Source organism: Hippoglossus hippoglossus, chromosome 5, assembly GCF_009819705.1.
Source record: "Hippoglossus hippoglossus isolate fHipHip1 chromosome 5, fHipHip1.pri, whole genome shotgun sequence".
Classification (NCBI taxonomy): domain Eukaryota; kingdom Metazoa; phylum Chordata; class Actinopteri; order Pleuronectiformes; family Pleuronectidae; genus Hippoglossus; species Hippoglossus hippoglossus.
This window is the reverse complement of record NC_047155.1, coordinates 4101011-4111016: the sequence shown is the minus strand read 5'-3', so window position 1 is coordinate 4111016 and position 10006 is coordinate 4101011. Positions and strand designations below refer to the sequence as shown.

At 41.6% G+C, this 10006-nt stretch overlaps 2 protein-coding genes across 3 annotated transcripts; one reads left to right on the top strand and one right to left on the bottom strand.

Moving 5' to 3' along the window:
- Positions 1–518: 518 nt before the first annotated feature.
- On the bottom strand, positions 519–2745 carry LOC117760968 (ADP-ribosylation factor 4-like). 2 transcript variants are annotated; one of them, XM_034584452.1, is made up of 7 exons: positions 2666–2745; positions 2458–2582; positions 1753–1833; positions 1472–1581; positions 1292–1363; positions 1045–1167; positions 519–898 (listed from the first exon to the last, which is right to left on the bottom strand). In XM_034584452.1, the coding sequence occupies exons 2-7, from the start codon at positions 2522–2524 to the stop codon at positions 812–814; spliced, it is 540 nt and encodes a 179-aa protein (XP_034440343.1). In that variant the 5' UTR covers positions 2525–2582; positions 2666–2745; the 3' UTR covers positions 519–811. The 2 variants fall into 2 exon arrangements, with proteins under 2 accessions (XP_034440343.1, XP_034440342.1); XM_034584451.1 differs by having other exon boundaries at positions 2458–2635; positions 2688–2724.
- Positions 2746–6681: 3936 nt separating this feature from the next.
- Positions 6682–9542, top strand: LOC117760966. Its single transcript, XM_034584450.1, has 5 exons — positions 6682–6763; positions 7112–7200; positions 7475–7776; positions 8815–8942; positions 9242–9542. Exons 1-5 carry the CDS (start codon positions 6708–6710, stop codon positions 9453–9455), a joined length of 789 nt encoding a protein of 262 aa, XP_034440341.1. The 5' UTR covers positions 6682–6707; the 3' UTR covers positions 9456–9542.
- Positions 9543–10006: the final 464 nt, after the last annotated feature.

The window sequence follows — 10006 nt, the reverse complement described above, 5'->3', positions numbered from 1 at the left end:
AAGATGCTCAGTGCAGCTTGATTTGGTTTCCCTGTAAAATTGACCCGCCTGTTGGTTTTAAATCCTTCAGGGGTCCTTAAGAAAGAATTGCAGGATCAGCAGATGCACAAAATAATGTGAATCGTTTTTTACAAAAGAAACAATGACAGATGGAAAATAAAAATCACAACTCATGTCCACATTAGTCGAGCAGACGTTATTTTCTGGTGTCTCTACGTAATAAACTTCTGCCATCTTTGTTCGCTCCATATTAGCATTTGAAGTCAAATTAAATTAAAAAAAATTGAATTAAACCTTTGACTTCAGTGCTGTTGTGTCATTTTTTAAATAAATTATTGTGACGTTTGTGTAATTTGGCATTAACTGACTATTCTCTCCACTTTCCTCTCTGATGGCAGAGATGTCAGCTCAAAGCTCTGTTCACTAATTCTGTATAAAAATATAATAATTATAAGGTAAACACATGTAGGAATATTTTCTCTTTATATGCCTGTAGCTGCAGATCAGCAGCAGTTTGCGATGATGAAGCTGTTTGTGCAACAACAAATTACCTGCATCAGGAACGGGTCAATAAATAGGATTCCCCAGTTTCAACTTGTTGCTCTGACACCTCATCGTTATATTTATGTTAAAACGACATGTGAGGAACAAACTGTACATTTTGAGGAGGCCGAGGTCAAAGCTGTCAAATGTCTTTTTACTGAGCTGGATGTAAGAAGTCAAGTCCACAGGGATCATTGGTGATTCTCCTGGATTCCCCCTCAGTTCACAGCCTGGTGCGTTTGAAGACTCTGCAGCTTCACGTCAGCTCCTACTGTTTGAGGACCTGGTTGGAGAGCCAGTCCAGACCCTGGACCAGACCGGCACCACTGACGGCACAGGACGCCTGGACGACCCACTGCAGACACACAAAGAGATTAAGACTCGGGGTCTCTGTGCTACTAGAGGTCGCCGTATGTCAAGTTGAAATGAAACCTCCAGGACGTCGGGTCTGGTCGGGCTTTGAGAATAATAATAAGATCCACAAGTTGATCTGTCACTCACCGGCTGTGAGATCCCTGATAGGCTCAGGGCCGCAGTGATGTCACTGACGGACATGGCTCTGGGCAAATCCTGTTTGTTGGCTAAAACCAGCAGGGCCACGCCTCTTAGCTCGTCCTCCTCCAACTGCAACACAGCAACATGGTGAATGAACAGGAAATCAATCAATCAATCAAACAATCAATCAATCAATCGATGTGTGTGTGTGTGTGTGTGTGTGTGTGTGTGTGTGTGTGTGTGTGTGTGTTACCATCCTCTGCAGCTCATCTGCAGCCTCTTTAATCCTCTCGGGGTCGTTGCTGTCGACCACAAATATCAAACCCTGAGGACGACACAGACGGACACACGGACATTACTGTGAGTGTTTGTTGGAACAGTGGAACAGTGGTACAGTGGAACAGTGGTACAGTGGTACAGTGGTGTTACCAACCTGTGTGTTAGTGTAGTAGTGTCTCCACAGAGGTCTGATGATAGACTGACCTCCTACATCCCAAACTGTAAAACTGACGTTCTTATACTCCACTGTCTCCACATTAAAACCTGCACACACACACACACACACACACACACACACACACACACACACACACACACACACACACACACACACACACACACACACACACACACACACACACACACACACACACAAAATTAACATAGATTTCCTTTTATATATCATTTTGCATAAACACATCGTAAAAGACTGACCAATGGTTGGGATGGTGGTGACGACCTCGGCCAACTTCAGTCTGTACAGCAGAGTGGTTTTACCTGCTGCATCCAGACCCACTACACACACACACACACACACACACACACACACACACACACACACACACACACACACACACACACACACACACACACACACACACACACACACACACACACACACACACAATTAAAATCACTTAGTTTTTGAAGAGGTCAGACGTCCGTCTCAGAGCCGAGGTGATGTCTTAAAATGTACGACTTTTAACTGAAGTAAAAGAAGAAATACTGTAATACAAATATACACAAGTACAAACTACAGGCCTGCATCTGTTACTTCAAGTATTATTAGTCAAACGTAGTAAGAGGATCAAACAACATTTTACTATCAAATATTATGTTATTGGATTATCATTTCTGATGCTTTAATGTGTAAATACAGTAATGTATTTTACTCTTGTAGATACTGTTAAAATATAATATAATATAATATAATTCATACCACATCTTTTCAAGCTGTGTATCTATCAATTCTTGGTATTAGTTCATCACTGAATCGTTAAACACGACGATTATTAGAAGCCACAACATGGATGAATTAAAATAAAAACAACTTTCAGAAGCAGTTTGACTCTTGAAATTGAACATGAGAAATCAAAACCAGGACTTAACATCTGTCTGATAAAGTTTTAAAGATCTCACCCATTAGAATCCTGACCGGTGTCCTGGAGGTGAACCTGGAGAAGATCTGAGAGATGATGATGCCCATGATGCTTCAGGTAGAAAGTTCCTCCTCCACTCAATGGCTCTGTGTGTTTGTGTGTGTGAGTGTGAGAGAGAGAGAGGTTTTATAGAGCTGCAGCAGCAGGGTGTGTGTGTGAGTGTGTGTGTGTGTGTGTGTGTGTGTGTGTGTGTGAGTGTGTGTGTGTGTGTGTGTGTGTCAGATCGGTACACGGTGGCAGTGGAGACGCAGTTCGTGTCAACACCACACACCGGAAATCACTGCATCGACTCACACGTGTTTCAAAATAAAGGCTCCAAATTCTAATTCGCTTTATTCACGAGAGCACGTTGTTAGATAAACACTGGTAATAAAAAACAAGGCCCCTCTATTTACATGTACTGTATGTAATATATTGCACTCAGACACAAATATATTATTTTACACAAAATTATCTTCAAAAGTTTGAAAAGGTGAAAGTTGAAAATGAAAAATAATAATTGAAATAAAAAACGAGCAGGATTAAATAAGGCTCCATTTATTTCTTTACACTTTACACTTTATCTGCCCTCTGTTTTTGTAATCAATACAAATAAAATGTTTTATCACTACTTTTATTATAATCCCTCCACCGAATATGTCTGATCGCTCAAATGCATTTTACCATATGAATAATAATAATGATGCAATAATATGACACAGAAAGGAAAGGTGCAATTCTGTCGCCTACTCACGTACTTTTATTATACTTAAAGAATATTGTGCGACTCATACATGAGTTCTGAGTTCTTACATACACAAGGATATTTTATTAGTGTTTTATTGCTGAATTAACTTAAGTAAAAATAAATATTTCAGTATTTCTTCCACCACTGAAACCTACAATGAATTGTGAGTATTAATAAATACTGTTAGTATGTCCCGATTGATCTCTCACCTTAAATAACTTGATAATATTGTCAATATTATATTATTATACAATATTATTATTATGGGTGAAAAATCCCTTTTCATTAATGTAGATTTTGATGATTTGATGATAAGTTGCCAACCACCAGCGAAAAGCAGAAGCAGATGTCTCTGGATCAGAAATAAAATAAAGAATCAGCCCAGATAAAAAAAAGTCCTTCTGGTAGAACATCACTTCCTGTATTTTTTTTTTACTAAAACAAGAAACTCATAAAAAATCAGCAAAGGCTTTTCATAGAAGAAGGGATTTAGAAGACGACACTTCCTCAGGCAGGTCGTTCCAGAGCTCCGAGGCCCTGGCTCTAAAACCTCTCCTCTATGTGACTGAGGTGATGCTCACACTGCTCATGAATCCTGTTTCTCCAGGACTATTAAGTGACAAAGCCCCTCAGTGCTAACGTTCAGCTGAAGCAAAGGAGAAGTTGTGTAATATTGTCGAGCCAGGAAGTGAAGAGGAAGTGGTGTTGATGTACAGATGAACAAACCATTGGACTTTGACACCGAGAGATTTACAAAACCTTAAACTATTGATAATTAAATTGAACAAATGTTTAAAGAACTTTATTCATGATGATTTATGATGATGGCTGTTTATTAATTGATTTGTTCTGTGAAAAGAAAGTCAATAAAAGAAGGGATGGCCTCTGTATTTGTTATTTATTGGAAAGGGGCAGGTAACAGAAGGTTTTTATTCTTCCTGCTCCTTTTATCATTAAGTGCAATGTTTCGTTTTGGTTTTTGGATTTCTCTGAAAAATCCCAAATAAACCAACTAAACTAAAACTAAACTCAACCTAATTTTATAATAAGCAGAAAACACTGAATGAAAGAGTAGCTTTTAATGTAACTGGTCAAATGTTACTTGTGTCACTTGCAAACTGTGAGTCCATCTGTCACAAGCACCTGACACCGAGCGTGAAGCGAACGCCGACGTCTTTATGCTCTTCGTTATTCGGCAGATATTGTAAAGAGGTGTTGTTCAAACGCTGTAAACATATACAACACCTGTTGTTTCCACATTCTGAAGTCACACCAGAGGCTTGATTTGTTTTCTTTCCACAGAAACGAAAGTTGAAGAGTCAACATCTAAAGCAGGAAATAGGAGAGTAGAGGAGGGTGCAGCCTGTTCAGAGGGACAGTGACGCACACACTAAGACACAGACACAGACACAGACACAGACACAGACACAGACACTTCACTGTAGAGACCCTGCTGAGTGAGGAGGAGAATGAAGATGAAGATGAAGCTGCTTTTTGTTCCTATTGTGATGGTTATGATGTCAGTGCCGGGTCTGACAACATTTACTCGAAGACCTACTACATGGACAACAGGTATACACACACACACACACACACACACACACACACACACACACACACACACACACACACACACTTAACTGTAGAGACTCTGCTGAGTGAGGAGGAGGATGAAGATGAAGATATAGATTAAGATTCGATTTGTTCTATGGTGATGATTATGATGTCAACTCCGGACGTGACAACAACTTCTCGAAAACATGCTACAACTACATTGACAACAGGTATACACACACACACAAACACACACACACACACACACACACACACACACACACACACACACACACACACACACACACACAGATGTTGTGCCATAATGCATTAAATGTGATACCATAAAATGGTGTGCCTTTCGGCATTCAATAAATTTGGTTATCAAAATAAAATATTAATTATTAATATTTATTATTAATATTAAATAATAACTTTAATTGATTAAAGTTACCTCGGGGCACCACCCTTCACAGGAAGGGAAAAGATAGCCAATTTATTGAATAAGTCTCATAAAAGTACTAACTAAAAATTTGGAACTCTGATTAACAATTAAATTAATAACTATAACCAAAATTACCATATAGATAGTTAGCTAAGTTGAAGGATATGGAGTTCTTGACAGTGTAGAGGTTGGCAAAATTCACTTATGCAACATTAATAAAAAAGCATTTGTGAAAGGAAAACATTTATTATGAATATAATAAAGTATAAAAACACAAATTACTAACGGTCTAATTGCTAAACAAAGATAGGTATATGAGTATACGTGTGTGTGTCTGTGTGTCTGTGAGCTTCCAAAATGGCGGCTGGCCAAAGAGATAACACCCGTCCCCCACCTATTGGAATGGTTACGACCTGTAGAGATAATGAGGTGAAGAGTTATGCATGTGTCTGTGTGTGTGTGTGTGTGTGTCTGTGTGTGTGTGCCAAATTAGAGGAAGTTACTAGATTGGATGCAACGAAAGACTGTGAAGAGCATAACAGACTAACATTACTTTCTCAATAACTTGTACCCAAAATATCACAACACCACAAATCAAACTTATAAACATCACACAGAATCGAATAAACAGTCTTGCTTAGCCTAGTATAATTATTAAGCCCAGTTGTGTTACCCATCCGTGGAAAGGGGAAAAAGGATGTTGCTGTGCAGTTCGAAGTTCTGTGTCGTCTTGCTGGTTTCTGTTGAGCTGTGTAGCTCAGTTGCTGGTTGAAGTTTTCAAGCAGGACGTCGAGTCGCTGCTAGGAGGTTGGTAGAGCTTGGAGTGCGAGGAGGTTTCCTTGGTGAGATGAGCTGGAAGCTGCACCTTTGTGCTCCTCTCGAAGAGTTGGATGGGAAGAGAAGATGTGAGCTGGAGAAGAGGCTCCACAGCCTTCTCTCCGTGGAGGGAGTGTAGAAAGAGAGCAGAAGAGAGGCAGAAGGGGGGGGAGAACAGGCCTTATATTTGCCCGGTGACCTCACAGGTCATGGGGTCCAGAGTGACCAATGGGAGTTGAAACCTGTGTCCCTGGGGGGGGGTTTCACACCTCTGTGTGATGTTGATGGCCCCTGGGAGACTGAGTCCTGGAGGGACCTGCGGCTTCAGGCTTTTGGCTGCACATATAGGCAGAGCTTTGGTCTCCCAAAAACCAGGTCCCAACACAGATAACATTGAACCTATACTTGACAAACCGATTGATTCATTGTAGTGAAAGTACAAACTTTCAGTGTCCCACACCCGCACAAAGGTTTTGATATTATAATAAAATATATTATATTATACTGTATTATATTATATTGCTTTACCATTTATTGCCACTGACAAAAATATAATATACATGAGAACTCTAATAATGTTACTGTGTATTCTACAACACTTCTAACCATAAAATGTGCAGAAAAAGATCTTTGATATTTCTTTCTCTTCATGTCTCCAGGTGGTCCTGCAGTAAATTTGGATGGGAAGATGTTCACCTTATCTTCTAATGGAGGAGGAATCTCCTTCTATCCCCCCTCCACCACCAAACAGTGGACCACCACCACCCCTAAGACCACCACCACCACCCCTAGGACCACCACCACCACCGCTAGGACCACCACCACCACCCCTAAGACCACCACCACCACCGCTAGGACCACCACCACCACCCCTAAGACCACCACCACCACCGCTAGGACCACCACCACCCCTAGGACCACCACCACCACCCCTAGGACCGCTAGGACCACCACCACCACCCCTAAGACCACCACCACCACCCCTAAGACCACCACCACCACCCCTAAGACCACCACCACCCCTAAGACCACCACCACCACCCCTAAGACCACCACCACCACCCCTAAGACCACCACCACCCCTTGGACCACCACCACCCCTAAGACCACCACCACCACCCCTAAGACCACCACCACCCCTTGGACCACCACCCCTTGGACCACGCCACTTTCAACTACAGGTGACTGACAAAGTACAAAACCAGACAGAGTTGTCCATGTGGTATTTACTTAAAGGTGTAATATGAAACTTTAATCCATTAAAATGTCCACCAACGATGATATATATATATATATATATTATATGCTATATTTTGTTGAGTTGTGTTGCTATTACCTTATTCCAGATGTTATTATTCCAACATGTTTCAAACTTAAAGACTTGTTGCATAGAATTACAGATTGTGCTTTTAACTTGAATTTGTAAATCAACACTCCCTCATTTGCATCCTGCAGGTTTTTCTGTGTGTCTGCGTTACCTCAATGACTTTTCGACAACAAGAAACCCCCCACTCCTCAAACTCTTCCCATCCAGCTCACACCCTGTGACTCTGGGAGCCAGTACCAGTCTTTACTACTCACTGACCTGTGAGGAGATTTATTACTCACAAACCTTCCAACCCTGCATTCAATTGTGGCCAGGAGTTCTTGCCCCGGACATATGGACCAGAGTCTGCCTCACCGTGGACAGTGTGAAGAAAGTGGCGCAGGTGTTCAGCGGCTCAAACATGAGCGTCAGGAAGATGCTGCCCTCTCAGGTGAGGAGGGAGACAAGTCCAGGTGGTGGTTCCTTCTGTTGGGCCTCGTGTCCAAGTGGTTTTCAGACATGACCTCTGGGGGTGTCAAACTCTCTTGACGTCTTTGTCTTCTTCGTGTGTGTCACTGCTTTCTCATCCTGAGATATTTGTTTTCTTCTTTTTGTGTGTGCGTTCGTCATCAACACACCCACTCGCTTGCGGTGAATCCTGCGGAGGATCTGCTGCTGTGTTCTCACATCAACTCCTCCGGGCTTTCTGCGGACTTTACACCCGGGATCCAGGCGGAGAAAGTCCGCAGAAAGCCCGGAGGAGACGCCCTCACTCGGACATTTGTGTTCACACATACAGAGACAAACTGTTCAGTGCAAGTCTGAAAGTAGCTGGTTTAGAGAAAAAACTAAAGTTTCTCAATGTGTTGAGAGGAGCTCTGCCTGTGTCTGGGACCTGAAACACAACTCAACGGAGGATATTACCCATGATCCTCTGCTTCCTGAACCAGAGGAGCTGCTGCTATAACAAATCCACCAAACTGTTTAGAATTCTTCACATTTTAACAGTTTCCTGCTGAATATTGGAGATAAACTCGGGTTTTTAATAACTTCTGAGTGTTTTTAACTGATAGACAGTTCAGCTTCACTCTTCAACTCGCTGCAGCTGATTGTGACAGTTGAAGCTGTGACTCTCAGTCAGTTCTTCTCACAGGAGATCGAACCCACTCACCAGAGTTACAGAGAACAGACGCTCAGGGAGTGAAGGAGGAAACTTTCTCCCTGTTCTCACTCAAACATCAAACTCACTTTAATCAAGCTGCTGCTTTAAGGTGAAAAAAGTTGAATAGTGTTGCTTTGAAATTTCTGGGAGAATAAGGAAACTCTTACTTTACTTCCACTCCACACACACACGTTTTTTTTTCCAAAGACACAAAACATGTGGCTCAAAAAACAATAAACTCTTGATTTGTTGTGTCGTATTAATCATCTTAAATCTTCATCACTGTCTCTAACATTATCTCCCTGCTGTGTGTGTGTGTGTGTTCAGTTTCCACAGGGAAAAGAGCCTGTGATCTATGTTCCAGGATTTGATGGCCAGTTGACAGACGTCCAGATGTGGGATTATCCTGTAAACTACAGAGAAATCCTCCAATACATGAGGCCCAGTGCCTACAGGTAAGAACGTGTGTGTGTGTGTGTGTGTGTGTGTGTGTGTGTCATTGATTTATGACAGTTCAGGTTCAGGGTCACAGAACCCATCGTGTCAATGAGGTTCCTCACAAGTGTAAAGGAACAGAATCAGTTCCTTTACTAACTCACAATCAGGCTGCAGCAAATCTGTTCAAATTGTGGTTTTGATTTCTTGATTATCAATATTATATTATGGTATAGTATATACTGCAGTATGGAAAAGTATATAGTACAGAATAATACATTATAATATATAGTTTAATATATTGTGTTTGTGTCTCTAGGACGTCCCGTGGCTCTGTCCTTACTTGGTCCAACATCAACTACTCTCTCAGTGGAAACGTGCTGTTGGAGGACACATACGAGATGCAGGAGCAACAGCCAATCAGAAAAAGGGGGAGGGGGAGGGGGAGGGGGCGTGGACTGAGGGGAGAGAAGAGCAGGAGGGTTTTCAGAGAGGAGGAGAGTAAGAACAGACAGGGAGGAGAGCTTCCGTGAAACATACACAAGCAGATGAAGAGCAAGCTGCATCCGCTGTTCCTCGTTTAATCATCCAATCATAACTCAGAATGAAGCAATAATCAGCATTTATCAATATCAAATCAAACGATTTGATAAAAATTATTATATTTACACATAAACAGTGCTGAATATTCTCAGTAATACCCTGGATTCTAAATGTTCAGTTCATTTTTACTCACACTTTGGATTTGTGTCACTTTTTTATTTGATTCCTCACTTTTCCTTAAGTGAGGAACATATGGGACATATTTAGGGAACTGAGATCTACGAGTGTGTGCAATGTGCTGCAGCTGAATTGGACTCAAGGGAACAGATGTGTGCTCTGAGCGACATCACGACACTGCAGTGCGGATGAACTCCACTCGGCATCGAGAGGATTCAAACAATGTTCAAGTTCCAATCAAATGAACACAAGACTGCGGTCGACATCTTTGCATTTGATTAAAAAACATCAACTGTCGGCATCATGTGAGCGTCAATAAAGATCAACTTCATCGACACGTCCGTCACGTCGTCATTTCTTTATT

Excerpts from the sequence above, each read along its gene's own strand:
- LOC117760968 (XM_034584452.1), bottom strand. The coding sequence starts at position 2,524 with ATGGGCATCATCATCTCTCAGATCTTCTCCAGGTTCACCTCCAGGACA. Across the intron at positions 1,834-2,457 it reads ACCGGTCAGGATTCTAATGG|TGGGTCTGGATGCAGCAGGT; the intron begins GTGAGATCTTTA and ends GTGTGTGTGTAG. Across the intron at positions 899-1,044 it reads TATCAGGGATCTCACAGCCG|TGGGTCGTCCAGGCGTCCTG; the intron begins GTGAGTGACAGA and ends GTGTGTCTGCAG.
- LOC117760966 (XM_034584450.1), top strand. The coding sequence starts at position 6,708 with ATGTTCACCTTATCTTCTAATGGAGGAGGAATCTCCTTCTATCCCCCC. Across the intron at positions 7,777-8,814 it reads GGAAGATGCTGCCCTCTCAG|TTTCCACAGGGAAAAGAGCC; the intron begins GTGAGGAGGGAG and ends GTGTGTGTTCAG. Across the intron at positions 8,943-9,241 it reads ATGAGGCCCAGTGCCTACAG|GACGTCCCGTGGCTCTGTCC; the intron begins GTAAGAACGTGT and ends TTGTGTCTCTAG.